Source organism: Anser anser, assembly GCF_964211835.1.
Source record: "Anser anser genome assembly, chromosome: W".
Taxonomy (NCBI): Eukaryota; Metazoa; Chordata; class Aves; order Anseriformes; family Anatidae; genus Anser; species Anser anser.
Window position 1 is genome coordinate 14,001,113 of NC_139731.1, and position 17,693 is coordinate 14,018,805.

Sequence of the window (17,693 nt, forward strand, 5' to 3'; positions counted from 1 at the left end):
AGAAACGGCAATGAATATTGGTTACTCCTGCAACTTGCTGAATGATGACATAGCAGATGTTTTCGTAATTGAAGGCAGCACATCTGATGATGTACTTAATGAACTCAGGTAAATGGCTGAAATATACAGCTTCATTACTCTGCACTTACAGTGGAACAGGGCAGTATGTTATGTTATGGTTATGTTATTGTTATGTTATTCCTTTTTTTTTATTTTTTATTTTTTATTGTATGTTTACCTGGTGTAGCTCATTTCAGGGACTCTAGATAAGGGCTAACCGACTTCCTGGAAGACCTAGCATCTAGACATAGTGTAGAAATCTCCTCTGAGGATAAACTCTGAAACTTCTTGTTCGAAGATGTGGGAATAGAAATGTTGTTTTTGCAGTGTTACATTGTATAGAAGGAAGGAATGTGGTATTGAGATATGCTTACAGTGATAAGAAAGCTCAGCAGGTGACCTCCTAAAATGCAGACAACCAGACTCCTTAGAGCGATCAGGTTAAAATCACTATGTTAAGTCAAGCCAGATAAGGGGAGAAAACATTACCATCTCAAAAACAGGCCGGAAACTGAAGGCCAGGCATTGTCTGTGAAGCATCAGGTAGATTGTGAACCTGGATTACCCACTCCAGTGGGGAAACAGGGGAGGGTCCTGTCATCAAAAAGTATATAAACTGTGTTTTGGAACTAGTGGGTGCGCTCTCCTGCTTGTGGGGCGCCCGCCATTGCAATCGCGAATAAATTACTACTTCACTGAGATCCTCGCCTGAGCCTAACTTATTGGCTACGGAGTGTTTCTCACAATTTGGGGGCTCGTCCGGGATAAGAGCTTGCAATTGTAAACTAACCTTTTATTTTCACAGGTAACTAATGAGTGTGACTTGTGATTGAGAGAAAGGACTGGCCTATAGTGAACTGAAGTGTTCCCAAGGGGGGTTTGTTATGGTAGTAGTGTATATCTTATTCTTTGTATTGATAATTATTTGGAAACCTAAGGTTTAAAAATAATGACAGGGAAAAATCAATTATTAATTTTGTTTTTAGTGATTGTAGGCCTCAGAGAAAGCCTTGGTCAATTGGCAACTTGGAAAAGGCATGACCAGATAATAGTAAGACGGGATACCCCATAAAAATATGGGTGAATGTGACAGAGGGTTATGTACCGCAATCTGTCATGTTTGATGCTTGTGAGGTATTAGCTTGTGGAGATTTAAATGCCCAACGACAATTGAGCAGAGAGAACAAATAACTGGTAGAGACCCAACAGCCAGATTGAGAATAGCTGTATGGAAATGATCCTCTATTTCCATCTGAGAAAGGGAGAAACTCAAGGAGAAAACAGGTGAGAAAACAGGAGGCCCTCTTTGAAATGCGGCGGTTCAAACATTTGAGATTGAAACAGGGCATGGGGATGTGAATGCCTGGATAGAATGGGTCAAAAATACTGTCCAGAGTCTCAACCATAGCAATTGCTATGCTTGTGCCTCATGATGACCGATTGCCCAGATAGTGCCCTGCCCATTGGGGTGGACCGAGGATTCCCAGGGAATGCGATGTATGATTGCATTGTACCAAGAAAAGACTGCCTGGGGAAATGAGGCCTGTAAGTCTCTCTCTTTGCCATTCCCTTCCTTGCACGATAGCAATATCAGGGCTCCCCCTGTATTCTCCACAGCTATAGGTAACCATACAGCTTGCCTCTCACGGCAGGGTGTGAGTGCTACCCAGCATCTGGGAGAATTTGCCTTGTGCACGAGGACCTTGAATGCTACCGAGGACTTGATGGGAAAATATTCAAGACTTGAGATCCCCAGGGCAGATCTCTGGTGGTACTGTGGAGGGAAGATCTTACGGTCCATCCTGCCATCTAACTGGGGAGGCACTTGTGCACTTGTTCAATTAGCTATACCCTTCACCCTGGCATTTGAAAGAGAAACATCACAAATACCCAGAAGAAGTAAAAGAAGCTTAGGAGTATCATTTGATGATAGAGCGTACATAGATTCTATTGGGGTGCCTAGAGGAGTTCCCGATGAACATAAAGCCAGGAATCAATATTCAATCGAATAATCGCGATTGTAAAAAAACCGATTAGAGGCAGCTCACCTTATGCTTGTGCGTGCGAAATATGAATCTCTTGAACAGGAGGAGGATGACGCAGAAACTTTAATATTGAGCAAACAAGTGCTTCAAAAATTCATCAATGAACAAAATATGTTAGAAAAAGAAAAAGGAGGGATTGTGATAAATTAGCGGGTGTTTGTTCATTGTCTTTAAAAGGAATTCAGAGGATCTGCTGAGAAGATAAGGTTTTGCAATTTACGACCTTGTTAAGGGGGAAGACTAAGCAAGTAGATAGTGGGGTGGGGGTGTTGGATAAACATCCTTGGTAAAACAAAGACTCTGTGAAATACTGTTTCCCGCTTCACTACCCTCCCCCTTGAACACGAGCACAATGCATGATCATTGAAAGAAAAACAACGACCCCCAACAACGAACTGCACAGCTTCAGAAGGTCCAACAAGTCCTGACAAGCCGAAACTTGGATGCTATAAAACGGCGACACTGAAAAGGGAAAGTTGCGTGCTGTGGTGGAGCGGAGACTCCCCAGCCGCCCAGCGCTGTTTTGCTTGTGCCTGCTTACTTAATTAATAAAATATTTCTGATAGACCAAGAAATTTGTATGGTCTCACTTATAACAAATTTGGTGCCGTGACTCGGATGAAGACGGATTGACTGGGAATCCCTCTAGGGGAGGCGCCCCGCCGATTCTGGCGGCCCCGGGAACGGGAAATCCCGCTCGAGCCCTTCACCGACGAACCCAAAATTAGGCACAAGCAAATAAAACCGGTAACCCCAAGCAATCTTTGTGCACGAAGACCGAACGAAGACCCACGGGGTGGGTAAGTATAGGCCGGTGATCCGTTCGGTTGGGGTTGGTGATCCCGGAGTGCGTCTGTGTGAGACGTCCAATTGCGGACGAAGTGAGTGCGGACCCCTCAGTAGTGCGGTTCCCACATCCCGCGAGGGACTGGGCCACGACCAGGGGGAAGCGGCTGTGTGTGTGTGTGAAGGCACTCCGGAAGATGGGACAGAAGAAGAGTAAGCCTTCTGGTCCCATGGGTGGGGTAATGCCTAGTGCTAGGTTGCCCCCTATTCCCACAGATAGTCCACTGGGGTTAATGATTAAGAATTGGAGTGATTCCCCTTTTAGGCGGGGAAAGGATAAAGTAAAAATGATTCATTATTGTGTTGAAGTTTGGGGAGGTAGGCAAATTATTGGCCCATATTTGGGTCGTTTGAAGACTGGGTTTGCCAAGCCTTAAACATTTATGTAAATACAAAGGAACCTTTTTGTTTAGAGGGGAGCGAATATGCGAGCCTTTGGATTGGCTCAGAGAATCGAGTTAATCTGTACCCTCTGTACCCTTTAAAAGAAAAAGGAGGGGCAAAATTACAAATTGTGGAGCAAGAGATAAAGTACCTGGGTCACCAGTTAAGTAAGGGGACTAAGAAGTTAGACCCAGGCAGAATCAGTGGAATATTGGCTTTAGCGTCCCCGCGAACTAAAAGGCAGGTACGGCAACTGTTAGGGTTGACCGGATACTGTAGACAATGGATAGAAGATTATAGTGGAAAGGTTAAATTTTTATATAACAAGCTGAATAAGGATGGATTACTCAAATGGACAAAAGAAGATGAGGAACGACTGAACAAGTTAAAGGAGGAACTAGTACGCCCCCCAGTGTTAAGCTTACCAGATTTAAGGAGGCTGTTTTGTTTTGTTTTGTTTTTTTTGTGAACAGCGCAGCAGGCACGGCATACGGAGTGCTGGCCCAAGAATGGGCAAGGAGTTAAAAAAAAAAACAAACCTGTGGCCTATTTGTCTAAATTATTGGATCCGGTTAGCCGGGGTTGGCCAAACTGTTTGCAGGTAGTGGTAGCTGCTGCCTTGTTAGCGGAAGAAGCACAGAAGATCACTTTTGGGGGGGAAATCAAAGTAATATCTCTACACAATATATGCGGGGTACTGCAACAGAAGGCAGAGAAATGGATCACTGACGCCAGATTATTAAAATATGAAGGAATTTTGATTTCCTCTCCAAAATTAACATTAGGAACAACCTCCCTACAGAACCCTGCTCAATTTCTTTATGGGGAACCAAATGAGTCCTTAGGACACGATTGCCTCCGAAATATAGAAGAGCAAACGAAATTGAGACCTGATCTAGAGGAGGTGGAATTACCCATCGGTGAACAGATATATGTGGATGGTTCCTCGAGAGTAGTCGAGGGAAAGCAAAAATCAGGATACGCGTTAGTAAACGGGAAAACATTTGAGATAGTGGAATCTGGACCTTTGAGTCCTAGCTGGTCCGCCCAAGCTTGCGAGCTATATGCCATATTGCGGGCCCTAAAATTGTTGAAAAATAAAAGCGGTACAATATATACAGATTCAAAATATGCTTATGGGGTAGTACATACATTTGGTAAAATATGGGAAGAAAGGGGGCTCATCAATTCACAAGGAAAGGGTTTAATACATCAGGAATTGATTACCCAGGTTTTACAAGCTATCAGAGAGCCCAAAGAAATTGCCGTAGTACATATAAAAGGGCATCAAAAAGGCCTCACCCCTCAGGTTAGGGGTAATAATCTAGCAGATCAGGAGGCAAAAAGGGCAGCATTAATGAGTATAAGAATTAGAAGAACGAGGGAAGATTGCCCAGACTGTGGGAAATACTTAATACTTATACTTAAGATATAGTAATTAATATAATAATAATATAATAATATATAATAATGCTTAATATAATACTTAATACTGTGGGAAAGACTTAAAGGAATTTCCATGTTATGATTGCTGGAGTGAATGGGGAGTTGATGGGATTGAATGCAATTGTTCTGAGGAAGAAAGCCCGCCTTATAAAAACTGCTACAAGTGCGGGCCGACTAACTCCCTGTGGTCGAATGGACCCATTCCCCTCCCCTTACTCTGTTTCACTATTACAGAAGAAGACAAGATGACACAAATGGGGGTTCAAAACAAAAAAACAAACAAAAAAAAAAAAAACAAAAAAAAAACGATAAAGGGAAATGGGTACTGCCTGATGGACGGGAAGTGTTACCAAAATCAGTAGCTATGAGGGTGCTACGGAGATTTCATGAACAGACGCACTGGGGTACTCAGGCGTTGGTGGATCAATTTGCCACATATTATATGTGTATAGGGATTTATAATATAGCAAAGAGGATCGTAAATGATTGCATAACTTGTCGGAGGGTAAATGCTCAACACATGAGAAAAAGGGTCCCGGGAGGAGGACGAGAATTGGCACATCGACCTTTTGCAAAGATTCAATTAGATTTTACTGAACTTCCAAAAACGGGGCGATATAGATACTTGTTAGTTATTGTAGATCACCTCACAAACTTTGTTGAAGCATTCCCTATGGCAAGGGCCACAGCTCAAACCGTGGTAAAGATATTATTAGAAAGCATCATACCCAGATACGGGGTAATAGAAGCAATTGACTCTGATCGAGGCCCACACTTTGTGTCAAAGGTATCCCGAGACACGATGAAGGCTCTGGGAATTAAATGGGAATATCACACTCCCTGGCATCCTCAGAGTTCGGGAAAGGTAGAACGAATGAATGGTGAAATTAAAAAGCAACTAACAAAGCTTATGATAGAGACAAAAACCTCCTGGGTGAAATGTTTACCGCTTGCACTATTGAATATCCGGACATAGCCCCGAGCCGATGTCGGAATCTCACCTTTTGAAAGGCTGTATGGTATGCCTTATGATTTAGAGATGCCATCTGATCACCCCCAGGTACAGGATATCCAATTAAAACCTTATTTAATACAGCTTATGAACCGACGGAGGGAGTTGCAAGCGAAAGGCTTGGTGGCTAGATATAGCAATCCATAGGATACAACCTGGAGATAGGGTTCTAATTAAGACATGGAAAGAAACGTCTTTAACACCACGGTGGGGAGGCCCCTATGTTGTTTTACTTATCACAGAGACGGCTATCCGGACGGCTGAGAAGGGGTGAACGCATGCCAGTCGCGTGAAAGGACCGATCCAGAAAAGCGAATGGGAAGCAGTCGCAGGCCCTGATGACTTAAAGCTCACGTTGAAACGAACTCGATAAGTATGGTCTAACTGTCTATGTATCGTAAAAAAAAAAAGGAGGAGAGGGGACCCTGTTTGATCAGAAAAAGGTCGCGGTTACCTGAGAAACTCCCCTGAAGAACACTGCTGCTGCCGAGAAGAACCTGCACCTTGTAGTTCGCTGCAACCGAACTGACAAGCGAGGCAGAGAGTGAAACGGTGGGGAATTACGTGGCCAGGTAAAGAACTCTGGAAAATGGGCCCTAGCCATTTTTTTTTTTGCGATACATAGTAATGGGTACGATTGTTTTCACTGTTCCTGGGTCTGCGCACCCTCACAAACCTTTTAAATGGAGCCTGATTAGATGGGAAGATCACCATGTTGTTCAGCAGATAACTACTGCTGGGGGACTGATAGGGGAGGCATCATCTATATAAAGAAGGAAGAGACTAAGAGTCCCCAACGGGTGGGACCAAATCAGAAACTGTCAGGGAGTGTTTTGAGGATTCAGCCTACACAAGCTTTTAGAATGCTAACTCCTAATAGCCCTAAACCACTGGAGGTTGCTAATAAATCAGTAAACCCGGAGTACGGGATTAGAAATGAAGGGGTGACCGGGAATAACATATGGAGAATCATGAATGCTAGTTATCAGTTGTTGAATCAACCAAATCCAGACGTGCCTAGACCTTGCTGGTTATGTCTTGATATAAGGCCCTCATATTACGACGCCATTGGGGATCTGGGAGAGACCACCCGTTCAAACGAAACCGATCCCCCACAATGCAATTGGGGAAGGGATGTAGGAATAATGTTAACGGAAGTAACTGGGAATGGCAGATGCGTAGGCACGGTCCCTGGTGATGTGGGAATAGAAATGTTGTTTTTGCAGTGTTACATTGTATAGAAGGAAGGAATGTGGTATTGAGATATGCTTACAGTGATAAGAAAGCTCAGCAGGTGACCTCCTAAAATGCAGACAACCAGACTCCTTAGAGCAATCAGGTGAAAATCACTATGTTAAGTCAAGCCAGATAAGGGGAGAAAACATTACCATCTCAAAAACAGGCCGGCAACTGAAGGCCAGGCATTGTCTGTGAAGCATCAGATAGATTGTGAACCTGGATTACCCACTCCAGTGGGGAAACAGGGGAGGGTCCTGTCATCAAAAAGTATATAAACTGTGTTTTTGGAGCTGGTAGGTGCGCTCTCCTGCTTGTGGGGCGCCCGCCATTGCAATCGCGAATGGATTGCTACTTCACTGAGATCCCCGCCTGGGCCTGGGTTGTTGGCTACGGAGTGTTTCTCACAGTAAGAAGTTCCATCTATGCAATATTACAGAAAATGTTACACAATTAGACAAAGAAAAATGGTTAATACCAGCAGATAACACCAGATGGGTATGTTCGTCTCTGGGGGTAACTCCATGCTTATCTTTGAAATTGTTCAACTCGTCTCATGATTTTTGTGTACAGGTAGTAATTATACCTAGGATTCTTTACCATTCTGAGGAGTATATGTACATCCAACATGCTATGGCAAAAAAACCACTTAAGGAAGAGAGAGCCTATTACGGCTGTCACTTTAGCCACTCTGATGATTCTGGGGGCTGCAGGAGCCGGAACTGAAATTACCTCTCTGGTAAAACAAAGCCAAGAATTTACCTCTCTACGCATTGCTGTAGATGAGGATTTGGCCCGTATCGAGCAATCTGTATCAGCTTTAGAGAAATCTGTACGACAAAATCGTAGGGGATTAGATCTGATTTTTCTACAACAAGGAGGATTGTGTGCAGCCCTACGAGAGGAGTGTTGTGTATATGCAGATCATACTGGAGTAGTAAGGGATACAATGACTAAATTGAGAGAAGGGTTAGAAAAACGAAAAATAGAAAATGAAGCCCACCAGAACTGGTATGAATCCTGGTTTAATTACTCACTTTGGCTCACTACACTGCTATCAACTATAGCAGGACCTTTGTTGCTGCTCATATTAACACTAACTTTTGTACCATGTATATTCAATCGAATAATCGCGATTGTAAAAAAACCGATTAGAGGCAGCTCACCTTATGCTTGTGCGTGCGAAATATGAATCTCTTGAACAGGAGGAGGATGACGCAGAAACTTTAATATTGAGCAAACAAGTGCTTCAAAAATTCATCAATGAACAAAATATGTTAGAAAAAGAAAAAGGAGGGATTGTGATAAATTAGCGGGTGTTTGTTCATTGTCTTTAAAAGGAATTCAGAGGATCTGCTGAGAAGATAAGGTTTTGCAATTTACGACCTTGTTAAGGGGGAAGACTAAGCAAGTAGATAGTGGGGTGGGGGTGTTGGATAAACATCCTTGGTAAAACAAAGACTCTGTGAAATACTGTTTCCCGCTTCACTACCCTCCCCCTTGAACACGAGCACAATGCATGATCATTGAAAGAAAAACAACGACCCCCAACAACGAACTGCACAGCTTCAGAAGGTCCAACAAGTCCTGACAAGCCGAAACTTGGATGCTATAAAACGGCGACACTGAAAAGGGAAAGTTGCGTGCTGTGGTGGAGCGGAGACTCCCCAGCCGCCCAGCGCTGTTTTGCTTGTGCCTGCTTACTTAATTAATAAAATATTTCTGATAGACCAAGAAATTTGTATGGTCTCACTTATAACACCGAGGACTTGATGGGAAACTGCTCAAGACTTGAGATCCCCAGGGCAGATCTCTGGTGGTACTGTGGAGGGAAGATCTTACGGTCCACCCTACCATCTAACTGGGGAGGCACTTGTGCACTTGTTCAATTAGCTATACCCTTCACCCTGGCATTTGAAAGAGAAACATCACAAATACCCAGAAGAAGTAAAAGAAGCTTAGGAGTATCATTTGATGATAGAGCGTACATAGATTCTATTGGGGTGCCTAGAGGAGTTCCTGATGTAAAGCCAGGAATCAAATTGCTACAGGGTTTGAGTCACTGTTCTGGTGGGTAACAATTAATAAAAATGTGGATTGGATTAATTATATCTATTATAATCAGCAGAGATTCATAAACTATACAAGAGATGCGATAAGAGGAATCGCTGAACAACTCGATGCCACCAGCAAAATGGCTTGGGAAAACAGAATAGCATTAGATATGATTCTTGCGGAGAAAGGTGGTGTGTGCGTGATGCTGGGCAACCGTTGTTGTACTTTTATCCCTAACAATACTGCCCCGGATGGCACAGTAACTAGAGCATTGCAAGGGCTTACCACCCTTGCCAATGAATTGGCAGAAAACTTAGGAGCAGACACTTCCATCACAGGATGGTTGGAATCTTGGTTTGGTAAATGGAAAGGGATGGTAGTGTCCATATTTACATCCTTGATTGTAGTAGCAGGAGTTTTGACAGCCATTGGTTGTTGCATTATCCCCTGTGTAAGGGGACTTGTCCAGCGGTTTACTGAAACTGCACTTTTGAAACAAATGACCATGGATCCACCACCCTACTCAGATAAGATGATGATATTAGAGGAAATGGAAAGCAAAGAAAGTGAAGAAGAGGAAGACATCTACCAAATTACACCTTAGAGAAAAATTTTGCAAAAATCAACAAATTATAAAAAGAGAAAAGGGGGGAATTGTGGGAATAGAAATGTTGTTTTTGCAGTGTTACATTGTATAGAAGGAAGGAATGTGGTATTGAGATATGCTTACAGTGATAAGAAAGCTCAGCAGGTGACCTCCTAAAATGCAGACAACCAGACTCCTTAGAGCAATCAGGTGGAAATCACTATGTTAAGTCAAGCCAGATAAGGGGAGAAAACATTACCATCTCAAAAACAGGCCAGAAACTGAAGGCCAGGCATTGTCTGTGAAGCATCAGGTAGATTGTGAACCTGGATTACCCACTCCAGTGGGGAAACAGGGGAGGGTCCTGTCATCAAAAAGTATATAAACTGTGTTTTGGAACTAGTGGGTGCGCTCTCCTGCTTGTGGGGCGCCCGCCATTGCAATCGCGAATAAATTACTACTTCACTGAGATCCTCGCCTGAGCCTAAGTTATTGGCTATGGAGTGTTTCTCACAAAGAGACCAAATCTATATAAATGAATAAGACAGCAGACTCAGGCAGGCAACATCAATTGGCACTGGACAAGTGATCCACAAAGGCCACAAAGCCTTAGGCTCCGGGTTTGATCTGTGCTGTTGCTCTACTGTTCATCGACATTACAATTCTTTGCTTGTATATGTTCCTTTTCTAGCATTATCTGGAAACCTGATTTCCTCCATAGTCTCCTCAGGAGACACAAGTTCTTAGGTATAGGTGGAAAATTGGGAAGTTTTTCAGTCCTTTTCTGTTGAAGTAGGTGGTTGTCAGACAACATGCATGGAAAATTGGGATCCCTTTGGGATACTGTCCTTTGTGACATTCTGATGAGTTGTTTGACCTGTGGCAGCACAAGTTTAGTTAACACTTGTTAGAGTTTCAGAAGCATGTGGCTGATATGCACAAACAGCTGCAGCTAAACCATTCATGTTGTGGTAGGGATACAGGGAAAACTGAACTAAGTTAACAAAGGGAAGCATCAAATTTCTATTTTCATAAAGTTGATTTAGTAAAGCATACATCTTTACAAGATTTTAATTATTATCTGGATTTTTTTTTTAGGAATGCAAGGAAAAAGATGAAGCCAGACACCTTTCTGGACAGTGATGAAATCAACATTCAGTTTGAAAAATCTTCCAAAAAGCCAAAGCTCCTACCTGATGAACAAGCAAATGGGGTGTATGGTCTAGTTATCAACGGTCACAGCCTGGTAAGGAAGATTCAGAGTCATGATGGGACTGAGTTTTCTTAGGAACTTAATATGTTAGAATATATTGGAAGTCTGAAAATGCTTTAATAAGAAGGCTGCTCCCCCCTCCCTTCTACCCTTCTCTCCAATTGAAGATTAGCTCTAGTGGTTATCTGAGACATCAAAGATGATGGGCAAGGTTTCAGAAGACTGGAACAGGGAAAAGCTGGTCCTGATATTCAGTGAACAGGAGCAATAAAGATTACCCTTTCTAGAAATATACTGGAAGAATAATCACTCTGTGAATGCCCCAAGAAGATAACATCAAACATGGATTTTGAGTAAGCCAAGAATGTATTCTACTAAATATATCTAATAACAGATAGAGTGTATATCATATAACTTAACTAATAAATTGTTTGATGCTCTCTCCCATGATGTTGTTCCAAGCAAACTGAAGTAATATGGCCTAGATGAAATTTTTATGTGACGAATGCAAGACTGTTTGGCAGTATGGCTCTTAAGGGTCTACTATAGATCTGAAACAACAGCTAAGTGGTGTCTGCAGAGGGCAATCTCACATCTATTCAATATTTAGTGTTTTAATTAACTGCCTACAAAGAGAGCAAGCTTCTTAAATCTGCAGATAACACCAGGCTGGGAGGAACTGCAGGGATGAGAAAGAGTTCAAAATTAGATTTGAAAATAAGTATGAAATATTGGAGAAATACTTTGAAAATACTTGTATAAGAAAAGTATTGTATTGTATTTGAAAATACTTGTATAAGAAGCAGCGTGGCCAGCAGGTCTAGGGAAGTGATTGTCCCCCCGTACTCGGCTCTGGTGAGGCCGCACCTCGAGTACTGTGTTCAGTTTTGGGCCCCTCGCTACAAGAAGGACATGGAGGTGCTTGAGAGAGTCCAGAGAAGGGCGACAAAGCTGGTGAGGGGTCTGGAGAACAAGTCTTAAGAGGAGTGGCTGAGGGAGCTGGGATTGTTCAGCCTGGAGAAGAGGAGGCTCAGGGGCGACCTTATCGCTCTCTATAGGTACCTTAAAGGAGGCTGTAAAGAGGTGGGGGTTGGTCTATTCTCCCACGTGCCTGGTGACAGGACGAGGGGGAATGGGCTAAAGCTGTGCCGGGGGAGGTTTAGGTTGGATATTAGGAAGAACTTCTTTACTGAAAGGGTTGTTAGGCATTGCAATGGGCTGCCCAGGGATGTGGTTGAGTCACCATCCCTGGAGGTCTTTAAGAGACATTTAGATGTTGAGCTTAGTGATATGGTTTAGTGGAGGACTTGTTAGTATTAGGTCAGAGGTTGGACTGGGTGATCTTGGAGGTCTCTTCCAACCTAGATGATTCCGTGATTCTGTGTGAAAAAAATGGAAAATGTAGTTCCAGTGAGAACAAATGCACTGTCCTCCACTTTCACATAACTAACTGAACACATACAAATGTATGTATGTAAGATCATAAGACTTGTAAGACTTGTGAAGAAATGTTCCTGCTCCATTTGGCATCAGTAAAATCTTACCTGAAATAATTCAAGTTACTCAGGCCCTTTAGTTTGAGAAAAATGTAGGCCAACTAGAGAGTACAAAGAAAACTGTAAGATCATGTATGATCTGGAAAACATGGGGGAAAACTGAGAACATTAAGGTTTCTGAGCCTAGAGAATACTGATCTATCCTGGCAATACTCTTCAAATATGAACAGGTAAAAGAAGTAACAGAATTAAACTGAGGCAGAGAGCTGTGTGTTAAATGTCCTCCTGGTGAGAATAGTGAAGTAATGGAATAAATTTTCCATCCTTGAAAATTTTTTAGAAAAGGTTAAATACAAAAATGATTTATACACGGTTCAACCCATCTGAGAGGAAGGCTTAGACTAGATCAGGTTTATGTGTCTGTTGTATTTTGCATTCAAACATTGCAGGGTGAGTGAATAGGTAGAGATGGAGAGAGCCAGGAGACGTTGCCTTTCAGAGTCAAGATGCTTCTCTTTCCACTGGTTGCTACTTCTCTTGACAGCAATCCAGCAAATTTAACCTCCAGCTCTATACTAGCCCTGCAAATTACTATTCAAAAATCTCATCTTGATCCTTATTTGGCTTATGTGCAATATATATGGACCCTGGACTAACAGGGACAGTTGTAGGCAGTATCTACTTTGTCAGGTATGCTCTCTCCCACTTTTACATTCCCTCCCTCCTTAATTCCAGGGTCTTAATCCCCTTTAGATCTCTGCAAAACAGACAGGAACTCTATCCAGTTGGGCTCATCCACATGGGCAAATCCTCTGACATCCCACCAGGCCTTGAGCCCCTGCCTGTTCCAACTCTGTACCTTAACCCTGCAGCACAGATCCTGAATACTAAGCCAGTCTCACCATGGCCATGGCTCTCTACTGGGTGGGGGCCACAATAAGAGTACAGACTAAACTATATGTGATTTATTTCTGTGAACCTAGAACTTGAACAGTGGTAATAGTCCTGCTAGAATCCCACTCAAACACAGCATCTGGCCAGTGCTTTATTGCTATGTGGCAGCACTGGAACTGTGTACACACATGGTCTTGCTGAAACAGAGAGAAAGAGCAGAGCACAGCCGCATCTGCAATGGCATCATCATACAGCTAGTTGATCTGTGTGCCATACCATTAATACAGTTACTATGTGGTGATATTTTGCTGGTGCCGTGCAATCAGGATGCTGTGTCTCTAGCTGCAGTAACTGACATGTGCCCTAAAACCAAGTTAAGAAAGGTCTCTTGTTCCCTGCCCACCACTAATGGGAGGGAAACAGAGGCACTGGTGACTCACAGCTCTTGGCTTTAAGGAAAAAAGACATCAGGCCAAAGGATGGTCCACCTTACACAGAAAGGGCCGTGGGCCTGCTGTGATGGTTCTGTGGAGGAGAGATTTGTGTAGATTCCTACTATGAATGTCTACTGAGAAGAGACATAAACAAAGAATGGAGCCAAAACCCACAATTTGAAAGAACTATTAAAAGCTCCTTTTCATGTAGGGCTGGAGGGGTGACCAGACATCCAGTTATCTGTATGTTTCCTGAATAGAAACAATGTGGCTGACTGATTTAAAAGGTCAGCACTCAGAGCAAAGTTGCATTTGCTCTGGTTTTGTGTTTTTTTTTTCTTCTTATGCTCACCTGAGCTAAAGCTGTTCTGTGAGCATTTTTCTTTCCTTAAGTAGCCCCAAGTTGAAATCTGTTCTATTTATATCACAAATCTGGCAAAGCTTAACAAATAAACCAAGAAGGATGAGCAAAGGCATGGAGATGGGCAGGGCTAGCTCAGGCTCAGTAGCAGCTGCATGAGTGCAGTGCTCCCTCTTCTGCTGTGCTGTCAGGATACTTCAGCCAGAATAGCTGTTGTTCTATTGTGTGATGGTTCCAAGGCCCAAGCTCATAGGTGTATCAGGGTTACTTACAGCAGTGAGATGCAATGGGCATTTTGATGAGAAAAACACCTACTGCATCAGCCTGGCCCTGGAGATCTTTCAGGTATCTCATACCTTCCTTGTGCTGAATGCAAAACCAAGGTCTCATTTTCCTCCCACTGCATCCTCTTTGTCAGGCCACAGGTTGCTGCCAGTGTGGCACAAACTGCTAGGTATCGTCTTTGTCCTTTCTTCTCAGGCCTATGCACTGGAAGGGAACCTGGAGCTAGAACTGGTGCGAACTGCCTGCATGTGCAAAGTGGTGATCTGCTGCCGGGTGACTCCGCTGCAGAAGGCCCAGGTGGTGGAGCTGGTGAAGAAGTACAAGAAAGCGGTGACCCTGGCCATCGGAGATGGTGCCAATGATGTTAGTATGATCAAAAGTGAGTAACAGCTGACAGGGCATGCTCCAGCAAACTGACTCGATGTCATATATGCTAACTGGCTTGGCATCAGCAGTGCATCTCTGAGGGGCCTCGGTATGATCCTGTTGTGGCATCAAGTGGTTGTGTCCCAGGTTTCTTGTTTTTTACCTTCAGAATAGACAAAAGCCCACTGGGGTACAACAGGTCCACCTGTATGTCTGTATGGCCATCATCACAATGGTAATACAAAGAACAAACAAGCTTGTTTTAGACAGGGCCTGTCTGCCATGCAGAAAGAAAATTGTCATGACTATAAATAGTCTGTATAATGATCCAGGATTTTTTTAACATTTCCATGTGGTGAGGCCCTTTGTCAGTTATCTCCCTTGTGCTGTAAAACACAGGCCTCTAGGCCCCTTCATGTCTGAGCATCATTTGATGCTGCATTACCTCAGTGATTTTATGAAAGAGATCCCCTAACTATGTATAATTAAGTTAAGGTTCACAGTATCACAGTATCACAGTATCACAGATTTCTAGGTTGGAAGAGACCTCAAGATCATCGAGTCCAACCTCCGACCTAACACTAAGTACTCCACTAAACCATATCGCTAAGCTCTACATCTAAACGTCTTTTAAAGACCTCCAGGGATGGTGACTCCACCACCTCCCTGGGCAGCCCGTTCCAATGCTTAATAACCCTTTCGGTAAAGAAGTACTTCCTAACATCCAACCTAAAACTCCCCTGTCGCAACTTTCGCCCATTCCCCCTCGTCCTGTCACCAGGCACGTAGGAGAACAGACCAACCCCCACCTCTTTACAGCCTCCTTTAAGGTAACTGTAGAGAGCGATAAGGTCACCCCTGAGCCTCCTCTTCTCCAGGCTGAACAAGCCCAGCTCCCTCAGCCGCTCCTCGTAAGACTTGTTCTCCAGACCCCTCACCAGCTTGGTCGCCCTTCTCTGGACTCGCTCGAGCACGTCCATGTCCTTCCTGTAGCGAGGGGCCCAAAACTGAACACAGTACTCAAGGTGCGGCCTCACCAGAGCCGAGTACAGGGGCACAATCACTTCCCTAGACCTGCTGGCCACGCTGCTTCTTATACAAGACAGGATGCTGTTGGCCTTCTTGGCCACCTGGGCACACTGCTGGCTCATATTCAGCCGACTATCAACCAGTACTCCCAGGTCCTTCTCGGCCAGGCAGCTTTCCAACCACTCATCTCCCAGCCTGTAGCTCTGCTTGGGGTTGTTGCGCCCCAGGTGCAGGACCTGGCACTTGGCCTTGTTGAACTTCATACAGTTGACCTCAGCCCATCGCTCCAGCCTATCCAGATCCTCCTGCAGAGCCTTCCTGCCCTCGAGCAGATCGACACACGCACTTAGCTTGGTGTCATCTACAAACTTACTGAGGGTGCACTGGACGCCCTCATCCAGATCATCGATAAAGATACTAAAGAGGACCGGCCCCAGTACCGAGCCCTGGGGGACTCCACTAGTGACCGGCCTCCAACTGGATTTGACTCCATTCACCACAACTCTCTGGGCCCGGCTATCCAGCCAGTTTCTAACCCAGCGAAGCGTACGCCAGTCCAAGCCCCGAGCAGCCAGTTTCTTGTGGAGAATGTTGTGGGGAACTGTGTCGAAAGCCTTACTGAGGTCAAGGTAAACCACATCCACAGCCTTTCCCTCGTCCACTAAGCATGTCACTTTGTCATAGAAGGAGATCAGGTTCGTCAAGCAGGACCTGCCTTTCATAAACCCATGCTGACTGGGCCTGATCGCCTGCTTGCCCTGCAAGTGCCGCGTGATGACCCTCAAGATAATCTGCTCCATGAGCTTTCCTGGCACTGAGGTCAAACTGACAGGCCTATAGTTCCCCGGGTCTGCCCTGCGGCCCTTCTTGTAGATGGGCGTCATATTGGCTAGCCGCCAGTCAACTGGGACCTCCCCCGATAGCCAGGACTGCCGATAAATGATGGAAAGCGGCTCGGCCAGCTCCTCCGCCAGTTCTTTCAGTACCCTCGGGTGCATCCCATCCGGCCCCATCGACTTGCGCACATCCAAGCTCCGTAGCAGGTCGCCAACCATTTCCTCATGGATAGCGAAGGCCACGTCCTGCTCCCCATCCCCTTCCACCAGCTCATGGCACTGGGTATCCAGAGAACAACCGGTATTGTCGCTAAAGACTGAGGCAAAGGCGGCATTAAGAACCTCAGCCTTTTCCTCATCCCTTGTAACTAAGTTTCCCCTCGCATCCAGTAAAGGATGGAGATTCTCCTTAGTCCTCCGTTTCGCGTTGATATATTTGTAAAAGGATTTTTTGTTGTCTTTAACGGCAGTAGCCAGGTTGAGCTCCAGATGAGCTTTGGCCTTTCTAATTTTCTCCCTGCACAGCCTCGCTACATCCTTGTAGTCCTCCTCAGTGGCCCGCCCTTCTTTCCAAAGATTATAAACCCTCTTTTTTCTGCTAAGCACAAGCCGCAACTCTCTGTTGAGCCAGGCCGGTCTTCTTCCACGCCGGCTCGTCTTTGGACACGTGGGGACGGACCGCTCCTGTGCCATCACGATTTCCTTCTTGAGGAGCGCCCAGCCTTCCTGGACTCCTCTGCCCTTCAGAACCGCCTCCCAAGGGACTCGGCCAACCAGCGTCCTGAGCAGCTCAAAGTCAGCCCTCCGGAAGTCCAAGACAGCAGTTTTACTGGTCCCCTTCCTGGCCTCGCCAAGAATAGAGAACTCTACCATTTCGTGGTCACTCTGCCCAAGACAGCTTCCGACCACCACATCTCCCACCAGTCCTTCTCTGTTTGTGAAGAGAAGGTCTAGCGGGGCACCACCCCTGGTAGGTTCACTGACCAGCTGCGTCAGGAAGCTATCTCCCACGCTCTCCAGAAACCTCCTAGACTGCTTTCTCTGTGCCGTGTTGTGTTTCCAGGATATGTCCGGGAAGTTGAAGTCCCCCACGAGGACAAGCGCCGACG

General features: G+C 44.8%; 1 protein-coding gene across 1 annotated transcript in view; it reads left to right on the forward strand.

Annotated features, from left to right (window-relative positions):
* The window catches only part of LOC310888616 (phospholipid-transporting ATPase FetA-like), a gene marked incomplete at its 3' end in the record, with an annotated part of 40,488 nt that extends 25,748 nt beyond the window's left edge, over window positions 1-14,740 (forward strand). The window contains exons 8-10 of the mRNA XM_083815490.1: window positions 3-108; window positions 10,769-10,916; window positions 14,549-14,740. Coding sequence (XP_083671616.1) covers window positions 3-108; window positions 10,769-10,916; window positions 14,549-14,740 — 446 coding nt within the window. The remainder of the gene's footprint in view (window positions 1-2; window positions 109-10,768; window positions 10,917-14,548) is intronic.
* Between the last annotated feature and the right edge of the window lie 2,953 nt (window positions 14,741-17,693).